The 17732-nt window shown below is 36.2% G+C and overlaps 1 protein-coding gene across 1 annotated transcript in view; it reads left to right on the forward strand.

The window, feature by feature from the left end:
- Nucleotides 1-12354, forward strand: part of znf536 (zinc finger protein 536) — a 170757-nt gene extending 158403 nt beyond the window's left edge. Inside the window, exon 6 of the mRNA XM_088939052.1 lies at nt 9392-12354. Coding sequence (XP_088795178.1) covers nt 9392-9624 — 233 coding nt within the window. The 3' untranslated portion in view covers nt 9625-12354. The remainder of the gene's footprint in view (nt 1-9391) is intronic.
- Nucleotides 12355-17732: the final 5378 nt, after the last annotated feature.

Raw genomic sequence — 17732 nt, forward strand, 5'->3', positions numbered from 1 at the left:
TATTATTATTTGATAAGATTTGTAGAAAATAAATCCACTTTAAATGCACTCAAATTTAAGCAAACTGTTCTTGTGCGGGCTAAATGTCTGAAGTTAATGTACAATGAATTCTTAAAAGAAGAATCTTTAGTATACCAGATGTTGAGCACATGTGATGTGCAAATCTGTTCCTAATAAATCGACATCTTGAAAAAGTAACTACATTGCTTTTTTTGCAGTCATAAATTTAATAGTACTTTGAGTAACGATGTATTAGGTATTTATAAATGAAATTAGGAGGACTTTGAAATTGAATTTAGTGCTGTTTAGTATAAATTTGCATGGTAATTTGCTTCATTAGCACACCTACATATTTGACATCAGTGAGTGATAGGAATGAGGATGTTCTTTTGTAAAGCTTTGTGTCTTCAGTTAAATGCAAGAAATGAAAGGTTTCAGTTTTAAAACAGGCTATGCTGCTGAGCCTACTGTCACAACTGAAATAATTGTTTGTACATATGGTACAATAATTAAAAAAAACAGACAACAGCATAGTAATGGTATGTATTGTGCTTGATCTGTATGATTATATATAACAGTGTAAGTTATATATATATAGCCAGACATTATTGGATTAAATGCTGTTTTTATTTATGTTTTCATAGCTCTATGTATTTTTGTCCAGATCCATGCCTTTTCTCTTCACACCATATTGTCGGGCGATGTGTACATCAGTTGATGTGTTTAAGATGATAGTGCGGCTCAGTTCAAGTGTGCCAACAGTTGTAACCGTGCAGATGGTGACCCCTAGTTGAACCTGTCCTCACGCTCATTTGTTCAGCTGTATTTAATTTTTCCTCCATATTGCAGGGCCTTCCCTTCATGTTCTGCAATTACCACTAGAGGGAGCTAAAGACCACCTTTAGTATTTCAGCGAAGAAGTACTGTGACTGCAAGCTCAGCTTTTATAAACTTGCCCAATGTACTGACAAAGAGAGCACATATTTACTTTTACTAAAATACTGCCCTTGTAATTTATATTTAAGTTTATACAATTCCCCAAAAGTTGCACATCATTTAGCATACTAAAATGAATTATATAACATCATAATTAGGCAGGCTTGCTATATTATTTCAAAGTGCAAACTAATTCTTAGCTTTGCAAAAAAGCACACGGTGATCTGTATCTGTTCCCAATAATATGTTTTCAGAATTAGCTGTGTAATATAAAGGAAGCTGCTTACAATGTTAGGCCCAGGGTTTGATTAAAAATTATTAGTGATGCAACATACAGTAATGTGACTATGTGGTTCTAATCACAGTAACATAATGTGGTTGTATTTTGTGTTTATTGGATTTGAGACTAAATTAACTGGGTATTTCACATGTACTAGCAGTACTGGTTTACTTGATTTTGTGTGTTTGAAAGGGTTTCATACAAAGGAGCTCATGCAAAGGAGTTCTTGCAATATGGTGCTTTAAAAGATTCTAAATGACTTATGTGTAACACACACACAATACAATGTATGCACACAAGCCTGCCTGGAAAAAAATAAAACCTTGAAACTAAAGGAACATTTTGTGGCACAAATAATCTAAAATAGTAATAAAATAGACAGTAAGCGATATGTGCCTGAAGGTGGCAGTATCGGAAAATAGCAACACAGCTGGATGAAAAAAGGAAAGAAAAGATTCATTGGTGTTGTTAAACCTTTCATTTTATTAGCACCAAACTGTGGATAAGATTGCAATGCTTCTGTATTAACCTGAAGCAGCCGAGAACACTGACATTAGCATCCGCAGTTCCTAGGAATGTCTGATAGGGCGAAAATGGAAAGAAAAGTGAAAATGAAATAAAGTGGGAAAAAAGACAGAAAGAATAGAGAGGAGGAACGAAAGAGTGCCCACCCTGAGGAGAGCAGGCTGGCACTTCAGCCAAACGGCAGCATCGGCTGTGATGGGTAGTAAGTAGCTGGGCTGAGCTTCTTTTGTGCTCTCATAGCCCCACGGAGATAATTGAGGATCACAGTGGTGGGAAAGCGCTGCAGTCATCATTTGCTGTCTGTCAGGTATCAGTACTCAGCTCTGTGTCATCTGTCAACATTGAGGTGCTCTGTCATCTTTCCTCAGCCTTCAGCCTTCTTTCTCATCATGTTCATTATCTCCTGCTCAACACCACCCTCCCAACCCCCCCCCCCCTTAAACCCCCCACCCCCGCCCCTCCTTTCCTCGTAAATGCATCTTTGTGCGACTCTCAGGCTTCGGATTATGAATCGATGATCATGTGGTGTAAGAGAGATAGATGGCTTTTAGCTCCATCTTGTCTCGTCTAATTGTAAAATATTAGTTACATTAGACTCTGGTTTTTGATTAATGGAACTTATTTGGAGCGGCCTTTCCCAGCCCTCCCCCTTCCAAAGTCCTCCACTGACTTTTGAGAATTGAGTGATTTCACTTAAAGCAGACAAATAGGCCCTTCAGCAATGGAGAGCTGAGCAAAGAGATTGCAAAGCACTGTCGTATGTATACCCACAATCTGGACTGTAAAAGTTATGGAAGATTTTCTTTCATTTTAATCAAGGCTTTTTAAGCATCTCTGATGGAGGATAATAAATTATGCTTTTGCAATTTCACTGTTTTAGCAAATGAGAAAAATGTAGCTTTATGAGAAATTTATCCCGTTGCTTTCTACAGTATGCCTTTTGTTTGAGTAAATAAAGATATTTCTGACACAATGCAGAAACATAATTTTCTTGGAATAACAGGTTAATACAGATAAATAACCTTTGTCTATCCTTCTTTGAAAGACATTTTTAAAAAGCTTTAACTACCTAATAATGGGAAAGGGTTTATGCATGTGCAATTGTTATAATTCTTGTAGCATTCTTTGTACAAGATACCATGATGTTAGCAGAGTTAGCAGTTAGAGTTCATTGTGACTACTGAGTTGCAATTTTATTTTAAACCTTTTCTCTTCCTTAATTTTTTTCTTGATAAGCCCATGAGAAATCTTGTGTTTATATTATAACAATGATCTGCATGTTTTTCTTTAATTAGCTTTGAGTCCTTGGTTAGCACCTGGTGCACATAATTTGGCGAGCCAACACATTTTGTACTTTTGTTCCTACTTGTTTTTCTTTTTCCCATGGTTAACTTAATTGTATGTCACACATCTTCCTCACAAGTATTCAACAGTTTGGACAGTTCTTTTTTGCACTGTCCGCATAATTGCATTATTTTTTCAAACAAAAGTCTATCAGTGATTTTTGTAAGATACCAAGCAATTATTAAATTTATTTGAGGCAGTTAATTGTTGAAGGGACATCTTTGCTATCTAGTCATTGAACTGCTTTAATAAAAGTATCATAAACAAACTGTTTGCATACCTGAAACAATAGTTTTTGTGCTGCTTTTCCAAACTACAATGTTTATTAACAGTCTAGTCTCATGGCTCAGTAAATAATCCTGTGGTGCTCTGTGGGGATGAAAAATATGACTAAATGAATGAATGTTCAAGAACTTTTTGTTCCTAGACCAACATTGCAACCACAAACAACTTCTGTAGGTCCTGCTGAAAGAACTTGTCAAATCACATCCATCACATGATAAATATACTGTACTAACACATGGTGCTGGCTCTTTCAGCCAATCAGAGGTAAAGGAGCTGTTCCTTTATTACTTAACCACAGAAGCAAAACCACATATTTCTTTTAATTCAAAGTATTCCATAATTAAACGGCTACACATTTAACTAAAGGCATGTACATAAAACTCGCTTAATAGCAATCAGATCAGGACATACAGCTTTCATTTATGTAAATTCACATGAGGAGAAACTTGATTACCAACAGGTTTTCGGTTTTTATTTATACTAATGCCTACATACTTAAGAGAATCATACACATATTGCTGGGAATTGTCGATGTTATGCTTTCTATGTTTTACCTTTTTAATAAATACCTACACAGACAAGTAGAGTACATCTTGTTACTTGTACAATGAGAATGCACATAATTAGGCATGGTGTGATTTACAATGAAAGGGACTGGAAGAAACACTACTCTGAGTATTAACAGTTCCTTCTGGAACAGTTATTAATAAGCTACTCTAGTAATTAACTCAGAACCGTATCCTTTGTGTATCTTTTGGCTTTCTTTGTCTTCACAAGATAAAATAAATATTTATAAATAAATACAAATAGAACATTTTTTAATACTTCTACCAACTCTTATTTCAGTTGTTCAGTCAAATTATAATTACTTGTGATAGGATGAGATGAAGAATGTTAAAGAATAGTGTACTTGTTAGGAAGAAAACAGCAGCCTTGACCAGGGAGTCTACTGTAACCAGGGAGAGTGCTGTAAGGGTGAAGATGGGGTGGAGGAGGGCTGCTGGAAAAGATGTGTGTAAAGGGGTGTACAGCAGGAGAATATTTATAGGTAAGAGGGCAGAAGTGCAAGGTTATAATTTCACCTTCTGAATGTCTGCTTAACTTCACTAATACATAAATTTCTGGTTAACTAAGGAAATAGGCCAACGTCATATCATTAAAGATATGGGCCAATGATTTTTGTTACATTGTTAATTTAGTGTAGACTTTATCAATGAACCTTTCTAATGTCCAGCAACTGACAAAGTCATTTTAACAATAGACATTTGCAGACGTTTAAATTTGCGCATGGATACAGTAACATCAAAGGACAGGCTGCTAAATTCTTAATCTAAATAACAAAACGCTGATCAAACTATTTTCAAGGACAAAAGAACCTGGCTGTTTGCTCTCACTTGAAATGGGAATGCCTCATACCTGAAATGATACAAGTTGTGTCCCAGATCCAATCAGCTCAGTTTCAGCTAGAGTGTGAAAGTGCATACTAATATTCAAGGGGGAATGTGCTGTTTGGACATGTTGTTTGCTGAGTAATCTCTAAGTCTTCAGAACTTCCAGGTTATTATTCGTGGACAGATGGTGCATCACATTTTATTGCTTACACCTTCTGTGTGTTTTTTTTCTTCAGAGACTATGAATTTTTCTTTCAAGAGCTAAATGCAAGGTGTTTTTTTGTAAGGCTTCAAAACACAGTTTAGGATTCTAATCAGACCACATAGTATAAAGACTCCACAATCCCATTTTCCCCATTACCCTATTAACAAGACTAATCCTTAATTTATTTGTAGAATGTTTTTTAATCAGTTGTTAAACAGGTAGTTATTTGCGCTGATAACTGATTTGAGCTGATTTTTGGATGACCAACACTAGTTTTAAATGCAAGTTTCCCCTGCAACGTCATATCAGCGAGAATCTTTTGGAAATCCAGTATGATGAACTCCATACTGCTATTCTTCTCTTGTTCTTTCCTAAAAGCAAACAGCTTGCCAGGGGTTAATCCAAAATAATACATGGACGGAAATTAAACAGACTAACTGCTTTTTTTCCTACAGCTTTTTCCTCTTATTCTGAAGATAGAATTACTATTTGTAAGCATCTGAAAGTCATTAGTGGCTCTGCAGTCTGTCAGGTGCCAGCACACAAAAAAACTGCTGAAACCAAGCGGGTTCGTGCGCACAGTGCTGGGAATTTGTCATGTGCTGATGAGCAGTTATAATAATATATGAGCAAATCACAAGCATTCTGCAAATTAATCAATTTTTTTCTCCCCCTCTCTCGCTCTCTCTCTTTCTCCCTCTCTTTCTCTCCTTACTCCCTTGTCTCAGGGAGAGTGTCTTTTGCCGGCAGACGTAGGTGAAGCTCTTTCACTCACAGATGGTAGCTCTGGCATCAGATGGAATTTATATAAGAGTAATTTTGATTCCCTGCCAAAGCAGCACTGCTTGTGAGACACCAGGGGGAAACAGTACGAGGTTATTTCAGTGGTTTTCTACAGTGGGAACTTAGACCAGTGAGAGAAGAGGAGAGGTGGGGTGGGTGAGGAGATCTTAGAGTTTCCTCTTTGCGCTTATTGTTTTAGCCTAAAGGGCTAGAAACTGTACTCTGCTTTGCCACAGGCAAAATCCACCACATCTTTTTTTCAGAAATGTGTGCTGAAAGAATGCTTCACAGCTGTTGTGACTGCTGGCGAGAGAGAGAGAGAGCCACATGACTTTGTGTCCTTTCCTTTCTTTTACAAGGCTTGGAGCAGGGAGAGTTTAAAAGGTTGTGGCTGTACAAGCTGTAGGGGTATTAGGCTTTTTGAGGAAGTAACGCTATATTCTTTGCAATTTTCCCAGGCCTCTGATCTCTTTACACAAGGCCTTCATGGGTTAATTAGGCAAGTGCCTCATAAAAGACAATGGAACAAATAATTTTTCTTCTTTTTTTGCCATTGTTGTTCATCTTCATAGCTATTAGCTAGCTTTAAACAAGACACAGAATATTCTAAAAAATATCTAGTTTATGTTATTTCATTCACCACCATCATTAAATGCCACTTTTCAAAATGTTGGTATCAAAACAAAATAATTGCTCTATATTTACCATCAGTAGGCCTAATGCCAGAGGCCACGTCATTTCCTAAACTATGCACAAATAAATAAAACTGGATTGAGGTGGCAGTACAAAACAGAATTGGAAGGATTGATGTCCTTTCTGAGAAAAGCATTTGTTGAATAAGAGAGATGTGCCTCTATTGTGCTGGAAGAAATTATAAAAAAATATGGAGTATCAGCTACATTATCCAACAGAGTAATGTTGGCATGTTTTGTATAATGTAAGACGCTGCCCATTTGTTTTGGTTTATGTGACTGCAGTGAAGTAAGTGGATTAGATGGAAACTTTAGCATGCTTCATTGCAGCTGGTTGCCGACATCTGTCATTCCTCAGCCATACATTTAGAATCACGCCAAGAACAAAAAGCTAAATCTGACACCTTTCATTTTAAGAAGGCGTTGCGGAATAGGAGAAAAAGGATTTTGTTTTTGTTGGTATTTGCCTTTTTTTAAGGGGTTTTAACAGAGAGCAAGCTACAATGTCTTGTTGGTTTTTCTCCGTTTTTTTTGCATACATTTGGAATTTTTTGAAAAACCAGGTTTACCTTTTGTTTTACCCAGCTTTGGTTTTAGTCTCTTATCGGGAAGCTATTTGACACGTTTTGCTTGATCAGCTGATTCATAGCTTTTCATAAAATATTCTAGTGAAACATTAAAATACCCCCCACACAAACACCCAAATTGTCCCTTAATGTAAATTTCTCTTTAATGTGTTTAATTGCTATTCATATCCTTCAGAAGATATTCATAATCAGAAAGTGATTATGCTTATTCTGGGCTTTGTTCTTTCTTGGAAAGTGATAAAAGTGGATTTTTGGTTATCAACTTTCTTTATATATTGTATATGCAACATTAATAACGTAAAAATCCCATCCATATTGCCCCTTCTAGTTTATTTCATTTGAAAGAACACACTAAAAATGATACTCTACTTTTAAGATGGTGGCTAATGTAGGTCTGACAGTTCTTGCCATGAGCGCTTATAGGATTCCAAGAGAATGAGCTTTTGCTTCTGTCTTTTCTATAACCTCACGCTGTTTTGCAATTTGGTATAAGAACACAACTGAATTTTTAATAAGATATCTTTTCACAATAACCTGATGCACTATTACAGCTGAATGTAGAAACCTAGGCTCCATTAATATCAAGTAATTTGTTTGTTCATAAACATAGTAGAAGTACAGAGTGGAAGCATTTCTTTTCCTTCTAGTTCATCTCTTGTAAACAATGTGGCACTTGTTCTTTCCTTACTCTGCCTGACCCTAGCCTGTGTACATATTTATATATTATTCATGCAGAATTAAAAATGAATGTGCTCTTTACCTCAGCTGTACTGTACAATGACAATACAAATGAACCCATTCTGTATTTACTTTAAACAGTGCAGTAAAGCTGACTTGTTGGGGTACATTCATTCTCTTAAGTGTAAAATGGGATAAGAAAATCAGCTTCTTAGACTTAACATAATGTAAAAGACTGTGAAATTAAACCGCACATGAATAAAATGCTTCTATTGTGTGTATTTGCCTCGCTTATCTAAAATTTCAGACAACTGGAACATTTTAAACCTAAAACTTGTAACAATCCCTTTTGTGTTCTGTCTGTATGTGCCCTGTGCAGACATTGTAATTTTCTAAAGCTCCAGAGAAATTTATACTAGCGAAAGGTGCATTTAGCATCAACCAATATAAAGTCAGTTTTTCCACACACAATAAACATGAATTCATTTTGATTGATGTTTCATGTTTGATATCTTAAAATCTTTGTTGTTGTTTTTTTCTTTTATCAAATCCCATGCCAATATTTAAACCATTTTCTGTCATGGTAACTAAGGCCTTAGTTAATATTGTGAAGATTTTTGGACTATTTCTAAAGAAATAGAAACAGAGGGAGATGAAATCTATGACTTTTTGTTTGGAGCTAAAGGCAAATAAAAAGCCTTTGGCTTTTTTGAAGGGAAAGTTTAGTGACTTGTGCAGTGATGGTCCTCATATAATTAATAGTTGTCTGTCAACAGGGACAATTCCAGCTCCTTTTAAAACTGCCCTAGTAAGGGCTCTAGCTAAATGTACTGTATATTAAATAGTTCAGTTCTGGGTAATTTCAGACTTGCTGGAAAGGTTCTTGAAAACTGAATAGTCAAACAAAGTTTTCTAGATAGAAAAGATCTTTTGGAGAAGAGCATTTCACTCATGCTTTGTTTACAGTCATAGAACAGAGAATGATCTACAGTAGTTAAAGTGCCAAATGACTTACCTGTGAGTATACTGTAGATTCAAATGCCTAATCAAGATTTAAAAATATGGTCACATGAATATTGTGCAAACTACTGTAAGTAAAAGGGGACAATTGATTTAAAAAATACATGGACCTGTTGAGGATTGTTTTGGACTAGTTTAGGTCACATCTAACAAATCTTGTTTCTTTGGTACAGTTTGTACAAAATAAGTAATGTTATACAGTATGTGGTGTCCCTCAAAGTTATATTCCCAGTCTGATGTATTTTAATCACCATTAGATGGGATTAGGTATACGTGATGTACTTCAACAGTTCTGCTAATGAAATACAACTGTGTATTCCGGATAAAACAATTGACTGCCACACTGTTTCAGTTTAATCTGAGTCTTCTGGAGATATTAAAAGTTTCAAATGGTTGTGCAGTTAAAACAGGGACAGAGGTCTTATTATTTGGTTCTCGGAAACAAAGATGGCTAAAATAGATTATGGAAATGAGGTTTAAATATAAAGATTTAAAGAGTTACATAAAAATTAAAAGCAAAGCAGAATCCATAAAGTTTTAAAGTTTTAATACTGTATGTTCAGTATTTAATGCAAACATCTGATTGGGTGTTTAAGTCTGTTATTAAGCATGTGTTGGTTTCGAATTTGTGTTTTAATTGTTTCTGTTGTGTTTATTTCCTGCAGGTCAGAGGCCGTTCCAGTGCAGATACTGCCCATACAGTGCCTCCCAGAAGGGAAACTTGAAGACCCATGTGCTGTGTGTTCATCGCATGCCTTTTGACAACAGCCAGTACCCCGACCGGCGATTCAAGCGATCCAGAGTCGACTCAGACACGTCCGGGAATTCGGAAGACGCGAACGCCATGACACCCGGAAGTGCGGGAGAATCTGCGCCAGAGGCCGGAGTCCAGGAGTAAAAAACAGCACAACAACACTTCCAGTACAGCATCCACTGCAACAACAACACCAACGACTATGATGAAGACTTCCCACAGGCATTAAAGGAGGGTGGTGAGGGTGGGTGTGGAGATTAAAAATTTAACTCACATTCCAAACACTTTTTAAGAATATTCCACGTTTAAAAATGCAGCTAAACAAGATATATTAATACAACCGAACTGTAACATCCAAGGGAGAGCCCTCCAAAATGGCCGCCCAGTGTTTTGCAAAAGTACTGTTGAAAATGGCACGTGGGAAAAGAAGTAAAAAAATAAAGGCGTTTTTTTAAGTTATATAAAATATAGTGACAGGAAATTAACTTGTTATTTTAAAAAAAGAAGGACATTAAATCTTTAAAGTGATTTTTGTCCCAAAAATAATGCTTTTACCAGAAAAATGATACGTATAAACGATTTAGCGATGCCTAGAAGATCGAGGGGCTGTGTTTTCAGCGTTGAAAACACCTTTATAACATGACACCAGCTGCTGTCATTTGCCTAGCATAGTAATGAGATGTACTAGTAGACTGCCATGGTGCCAGCCTGACTGGAGCTGTCATAGCAGAAGAAATCAATTCAGCCGGTGTCGCAACTGCACTATAAGAGAAACCCTAGACTGGCCTATAAGCAAAGGGTCAGTACTGACCTGTGTTGAGCAGGACCTGGATATTACATTTGCTTTCTCTTTAAAAAAATCATAGGTAAACGAATTGCATATTGTAAGAATCCATTAATCTGCACAGATGCCCATGCAGATTTAAACAGTTCTTTTTTTCTGGTGATCAATTTGCAGTATTGAGAGGGAAAGATATTTTTACTTTTCCCTTTTGTTTGATAACGATGAAGTAGGTTTTTGCTGTTCCTTAAAAATGTAGTAGCAGTGTACATAAGCATTGTATAGTACTGAAATTAGCTAGCCTTGGTTCTCAGAGGCACTAGGGAGACGTAGAATGTTTCTTTCATAGCAAGAGTTTTGCTCCATATTCGAATGAAGGAATTTCCCTGAACATGGTCAGTTTTCTGTTTGTCACTTTCTTAAGTGATAAAGACACAATGCAGGACTATCTTCCTAAGCTCTTATAAAGTAGCTAAAAAAGAGAAAAAATGAAAAAAATGTTTCCTGCTCTTTGTCTCTAATATAAACGTGTGTATTACCTAATTCTTCTTTGTTTTTGTAAAACATAAATTTGTTCTATATTTTTTACAAATTTTAGCTTTTGTACAATTTGGATTTCCAAATTTATGTTCATTTTCATATAGGAAGCTTTTTGAGAGGATATAATAAACACTTTTTGTTTTTGCTTTCTTCCATTTTTGTTTTTGTTTTAATTTTGTTCTGGAAATATTAAAATAAAAGGTTTAGATCCTATGAAATCAGCTTGAAAAAAAGCAGTAAAAAGTATGTTGCCTTTTAATGTACTTCCTCTTGTTAAAGGCAAAAAAAGAAAAAAAGGTGCTTTTTATTGCAGTGGTTGAAAACTATTCATGTCTTCTGAAAAAAAAAAATAATCCAGACTTTAAAAAAGTCAATATCTTCCCATTCAGGCTGGGAGCATACACTAAAACCCCTGGGCCTTAAAATTTTCATCTCTGCCTAAAGCAGTTTACAAAAATACTAAACTGCAATCAATGTAAATAAAATTCTAAGCATAACCCTGAGATTATAGAAGGAAAATCTCAGGCTAAGGAGAAAAAAAAGGTTTGCATATGCTGGTAAAAAGGATATCATCAGATTAAAGTTACAGTTTAAATGAGGTCACTTTGTAATTAAGACCCATGTGGCATAACGCAAGCTGCTTTTATTGTTTTGTTTTTTTAGTATAGTTCTCACTGCCTTACTTAAATCAAGTTGATAAACTTAATGCAACTGTTTCTACGAGCCCGTCCGAGGGATCGAAATGTTATTAAAAGTACTTTATGACTGTAGTAAGCTTTAGGATTTTAACTGCACTACTGTGTTTGGTGACTGTGTCAGTCGCTTGCTTTTTCGTGTGTGTGTGTGCGCCGCCTTCAGTATCTTAGACAAAATGAAAAAAATGTAAAAAAGTTTTAAAAAAAAGAAAAAAAACACATTCCATTTCTCGCACTTTTTGAGCTTTTTCAGTATTCCTCTGTGTCTTTTGAGCATTTTCAGATATGACAGGCAATAATTCTGTTTGTGACACTGGAAACATTTCCCGTTCTTTGTGAAGTGTTCGTTGATTCCATATGGTCCGGTGCTACTGTCCCTGCCTTCCCCACCTCTGACGTAAGCCCCCCCCCTTTTCCAAAATATTTGTAAATCATAATCCAAACAAGTGACAGACGCGGTGATGCATTGTCAGATTCTGAATATCATCATGCTTCTCAAAATCTAAACATGTCAAATTTTTTCTCTGTAACTTCTGTAGTCTGTGATACTGGTCATAATACTGTCTACATTCCTACATGAAGAATATTTCTATCTTGGAGGAGATCTGAGAACAGTAGAGTAGAGGATTTTGTTGCTATGCTTATAACAAGTAGATGACTTTGTATTTAAGGATTATTCTTGGTCATTATTTATTATTATACATCTGTTGACAGAACTTTATTCTGGTATAGAGGTATTAAAAGTTGTTTTTTTCAGCAATGACTGTTTTCTTTCTGCTGTTAGAAGTTAAAATGTCTTTGAAGCAGTACAGTTTTATCCAGTGTTTTACGCAATAAAACCTCTACCTCTGAAAAAAGGATCACTGTGTTTGTCTTATTTCAGTTAATCAGTCCATAGGTGTTTGGCATTTGGTAAACAAAATGAGTTTAAGCACTTTAGTGACTACACCAGTAGCAGCCCTATGCTCTCCACTTTGACTGAAGCCTGGGTAATGTCATGATTGCTACAGTAGGTGACCAGGTTAGCAGAGGTAATAACATTCAATGATTAAGCAGATCGCCAAGCACCACTGAGGATGGGGAGGGGGTGTCGAAGATGACCAGGGTATTCTGATTAGCTTGCCAGAGGAACCCCTGGGACCCACCGGGTATGTGAGAGCTACATCAATATGTAGAGCTACAGTACCAGTATTTGACCCATGGTGAGGACCTCACCAGCCTCAATCTCTCAGGCTAGTGCACGTCACAGTGGATTAACAATCTGGATACTCCAAATTAGAAGGAGAAAAAAAAAGTAATTGGTGATTACAAATGTTGAAAAATATACATGCTTCGAATATCACATTTCAAAGTATTGATGATATTATTGAGCTGAACTGAAGTACTGAAATTAATACACTATTGGGGGGTGTACTGAACACAATCCGCTCTATGTTAAGATGTTATTTCTTTCTCTGCTTTTGAATTTCCGTGAAAATTATGGTACAAGTCTAGAGCTCCGAAGTGGCAAGATTAGTACGGGTGCACACCCAGCTCACAGCTTGAACCCTATAACCCACCACTTTGAAACTGTATTGTGTCACCTGCTGACTGGGCCTGAGCTTCCACAAATAGTTGCGGATAACCGATAACTGGCATTGCTGGGGTGGGGGGTGTCTCTCAGAGCTCTTGAGATCTGCTGGGTGCAGATGTCGGTGAGAGATGTATCTCACCCCCAGTTGGTGCCACCTCTGTTGTGCCAGGTAAATGGCTCTGATGAGTGGTTGTGGTGATGGAGTGAGTGTGCTGGTCTTCATACCCCTCATGCAGTACACAGGCCACAGCCAAAGCACAGAGACTCAGACTGAAAATGGTGGTTCTAAATTGGCTAAGTATGTAATAAAAATAGTCTGGCAATTCAAAATGGGAAAAAGTGACATTTTAAATTGTGGCAAGGAATTCCAAGCCAGACATTACAATTGTAGTGACTGAACATTATCCTGTTGCTTGTAGGTTGAAAAGGCAACTTAGATAAAATTAACAATGCAGCAAAATAATTCAAAATTCCTCCATTTTGATCAATCTTTATTTAAAAAAGAGTGAAATATTTTAAAGAATACAAGAAATATTTGTAAGAAAAACATCAATATTTCCACTATGCTTTGGAGTTCAGAAAGCTACATTGTTCTATCAGAGCAGGGGTTTTTCCTGTGACGGATTTTTAATTGTTGTCCTTTGCACGAACTTCAGCTTTGTTTGGAAAGAAAATAATGGATGATTTAAAAAACAGGCTGGTTTTAGAAATAAACAGAAACACGTTTCTTTTACTTTTATGCCAAAACAGGAGGTTAATGTCTGAGGTGTTTTAACGGTATTCTCTCAGATGTTGAACAGTGCTTCCACCTATGACTGCTGAACACAAAGCCCAGTAAAAGCTAATGTATCCGTGTGCTCTTGGTGCAAAGCCAATTTGTGTAAACCTGGAAGACCTGGGATGAAAATCGTTAAAAGTTTATGATATTAAATTATGTTGGATTACAGTGTTGCCCCTAGAGAATCTTAACTTTTGTTGCAGCACACGAGTTGAGTGTAGCAAGAAAAAGACAGATAAACTGCAGTCCTTTGTCTAATCTCAGTTAGATGGGAACATGCATCAATGTGTTTCTGGAAGCTTATTAATGGGTATTTAATTTAAATATGAAAGCTGTACCTGCTACTTCATGTATATCTTTACATATTGTGTGGGGAATCCATCCCATGTTTTCTTAGCATTAGTGTTACTGTTTGTGGCTGCTAACATTAGAAAGCGATGAAGACAGATCAGAAAGTGTGTGTGGTGGTGGGGGGGGGACTGAAGCTGAACAATGGGTGAGGAAAAAAAAACCTCAGAATGTTCCCAGTGTGAGCTGTTTTACTGTTAATGGAGGAATACAGTGGAAGGCATGTTTAATGGGCTTTATTTTTATTATACTATACTGAATAATTAACTCTGAGGCAAAGTGTCACATAGATTTATCTTTTAATTAAAATAGCATGGTTCACGCATATTTGAGTGGTAGTCCAAATAAATGCAATATAGAAATTTATGTTTTGTTTATCTAGCTGTTAATTATCAAGAGATTGTTCTGTATAGCTGCCCCTGCCCTCCCCCCCCCCCTTTTATAAAGTTTCTGAGATCTGTATCACAAGTAATAAACCTTTACAGTCAGGTTTTATCAATTTATAGGTAATTATTAGAGCTAAACATAAAAACAAAAGAATTATCAGGTCTCAAGAAATATTTATAAACAAAGATGAATATTAATAATTGGTTGAAACTGGTTCACTTGCGTTGGTCTGATGTAGCTCCGCGCATACTTGCAAAATTAAAATAAAATCCAATACTCTTTTTCCATCACCGGTGAAAATTAATATCCATAGAATATTACACTAGAAACAGAAAGCTAGGTCTGTTCCTTCACAGGCATGAGTAATCTTCATTTTATTCCGCACTACCACAGTTTTTCGGAAGCAAAGCAGAATAATTTTTAAAAGACTCCTTTGAATACGTAAATCCATATTATGATTAAAAAAGAACCCAATTGAACATTTTAATTTCTTGTAAAAGCTGTAAGGTCAGAAATTACGAATAGCATACTGTATATTCCAAAAATAAACTTTTTAAGACGTGAGCCCAGCTCCCCCAGTACATCAATTAGAAAGCTATACTAGAGGTCTGACAACATTTAAAAAATAATATTTATTGTCCATTTAACATGTGTCCTATTCTTGTTTTAGTAGTAAATGTACACTTTCCTCACTTCCCTACCATGATGAATGTGCTTCAAGAGACATTCAGTGTGAAAACTTTAACTGTTTTTGGGCTACAGTAAGCCACCAATTTAAAGCCTATACTACAGAACAGATTTCTGATAATAATTACCTTAACTCGTGCCCGTGCTCCATCTAACAATTACAGAAAATAAGGTTCATAACTTCTCTTGCTAGAGAACTTCATATGTTGGACATGCTTCCCTTCCTTACATATAGTACATAGTTAATGAACTTTCATATTCATTCTTTATATTTGCATTTGTAGACCTTACATTTTACATGACAAATATATCAGAATACTGTACATAAGCAGTTAACTGTCCTACAAGACAAAAGTCTATAGGACAGTTTTTGCCTTGTGTTCCTCATGTGACGTGTGCCCATACTCCAACAAATAAATAAAATAATAAAATAAATGAAACCCAAATGGCTCAACTGAAAACCTTAACCCTACAGTATGTGTGCTTGGAAAGGTACCTTTTCAAATAATACAATATTGTGTCCGCATAATGTGCAAATTCACAAATATGGGGTTTTAATTTAAATGCAGGGAGCAGTTTAAGATGTTTTTCATTTTGTTTTTGCGCCTTACTAGACACTGATTTATTTGCTTTCTCACGGTGTGGTCCATAAATTCCAAAAGCCAGCAGAAACACTGTGAAAGTGCCTCTGAATCTGGATATGACAGGGAGAGAATCTCCACACTGGGCTTTGACTTGGTTCCCATATGGGAAAACCAATCCTAATTGGAAGGTGAAGGGTGGTCAATTTTTAGGGAGGGGTTTCAGACATTAGAGGTGGTAGTTAGCCCGCGAGCTACGGACTGGCCACCCCCAGTGATCAGTGAGTCACAAGGAGCTCAAACCTGAGCAGCCACAAAGGCACCACTTTGGACAGATACTTCCGTTTGGCCATACATTACACACAAATCCAATTAGCATCTAGATCAATCACCGTGCTTTCCAAAGCTTAAAGGCAAGTTAGCTTCAGTACCTATGGCTCTGAACTTCAAAAAGGCCTTTAATTTGACTTCAGTGTGTTTCCTCTGTCACTTCGTTCTTTGTCTAACATTCTGAGTGTTAAAACATAAAACTTGGAAGGAAGTGTGAATGAGCTGATGGTGGGGGGAGTCTGACAGAATGAATGTTAACACGGAAACTTCATCATCGCTACAGTATGTGATATTTTGAAAAAAAAAATCATAACAGTAAAGGCAGTGACACATAGACAAACAGCTTCCTTAGCTGAAAATTGAATCATATAGACCTTTTTGAGTAGGGAAATATATTTTTCATATTTGCCCATATGTGAAAACTTTTTTTGAGCTGAGGAAAATATTAAATTATGTTCTCCTTTACCAATTGTTGCTCCTGCCTAGACTGCAACTCACATTGTCCTTAAAAGCTTTTGAATATATACGGTATATATTTTTCTGTCAGATGATATTTTCCTTGAAAAGAAGAAATTAAATAAACAGGATTAAATAAGCACCAAAATCCTAGCATGCATACAGTACAACAGCCCTGTAGTGATAATGTTAGTAGTGAAGTTTGTGCTTGTGTCTGGCGTTGCTGATGAGTACAATGATGTAAAAAATACACATGAAGATCACAGATATCTCTTAGTACTAATATGCTCTCTAATAATATAAATTACAGAATTGGTTGTGTTAAAACTGTGAATAAAACTGTAAATATCAGTTTAATGCATTGTCTCTTCCACATTGGTATCGAACCATATCAAAGCATAAATTGTGATAATTTTATTATTAAAATTTTATTTTTTCCCTTCACATTTTGTGCTGTATTATCATTGTCCAAAACCCATGTCAAACAGTTTTAAGATGTGTGAATTTCAGATGTCCTTTTTAGGCCACTTTCCCAAGCACATCTGCTTAACTTCCTTGGCATATTAGCTGCTGAAACAAATTCCTTAAAATTTAAAATCAACTACGTTATTAAGATGATATTTGTTAGACATCTTCCAAACGTTCTCTGGTGCTTAATATTAATAGCGTCTCCAGAAGAGGGATCATTGTTCCATCTGAAGTGTGCTATAGGTATTATAAGCGTTTATTTTCAGTGTCTTTATTGCAGTTAATTATCAGAACCCTCTTAGCCAGCGCCACCTAATTATGCCTATTTTGTCATGGCTTGGCAAAGCCTTCATCAAGCCTGCAGTAGCCCAATTATAATCTTTAAAAATCACCAAACACTGGCATTTTCTTACACATGTTATGGTATTAAAACATGCACAGCAGGGGGACTCATGTTTCAGGCCTTTTTAATTACTTAATCCTTTCACTAGTGGCATATAATTTTACAGGTACAGCACTTCTCTAAATCAGACTTAATTACTGTTCATGGAGTCAAATTTCAAGGTTTCCTTTCCGTGTCTGGTACTAGGCCATGGTTCAATAGATAAGAGAAGGATGATTGCTGCAA

This window comes from Atractosteus spatula, chromosome 21, assembly GCF_055471065.1.
Source record: "Atractosteus spatula isolate fAtrSpa1 chromosome 21, fAtrSpa1.hap1, whole genome shotgun sequence".
Taxonomy (NCBI): Eukaryota; Metazoa; Chordata; class Actinopteri; order Semionotiformes; family Lepisosteidae; genus Atractosteus; species Atractosteus spatula.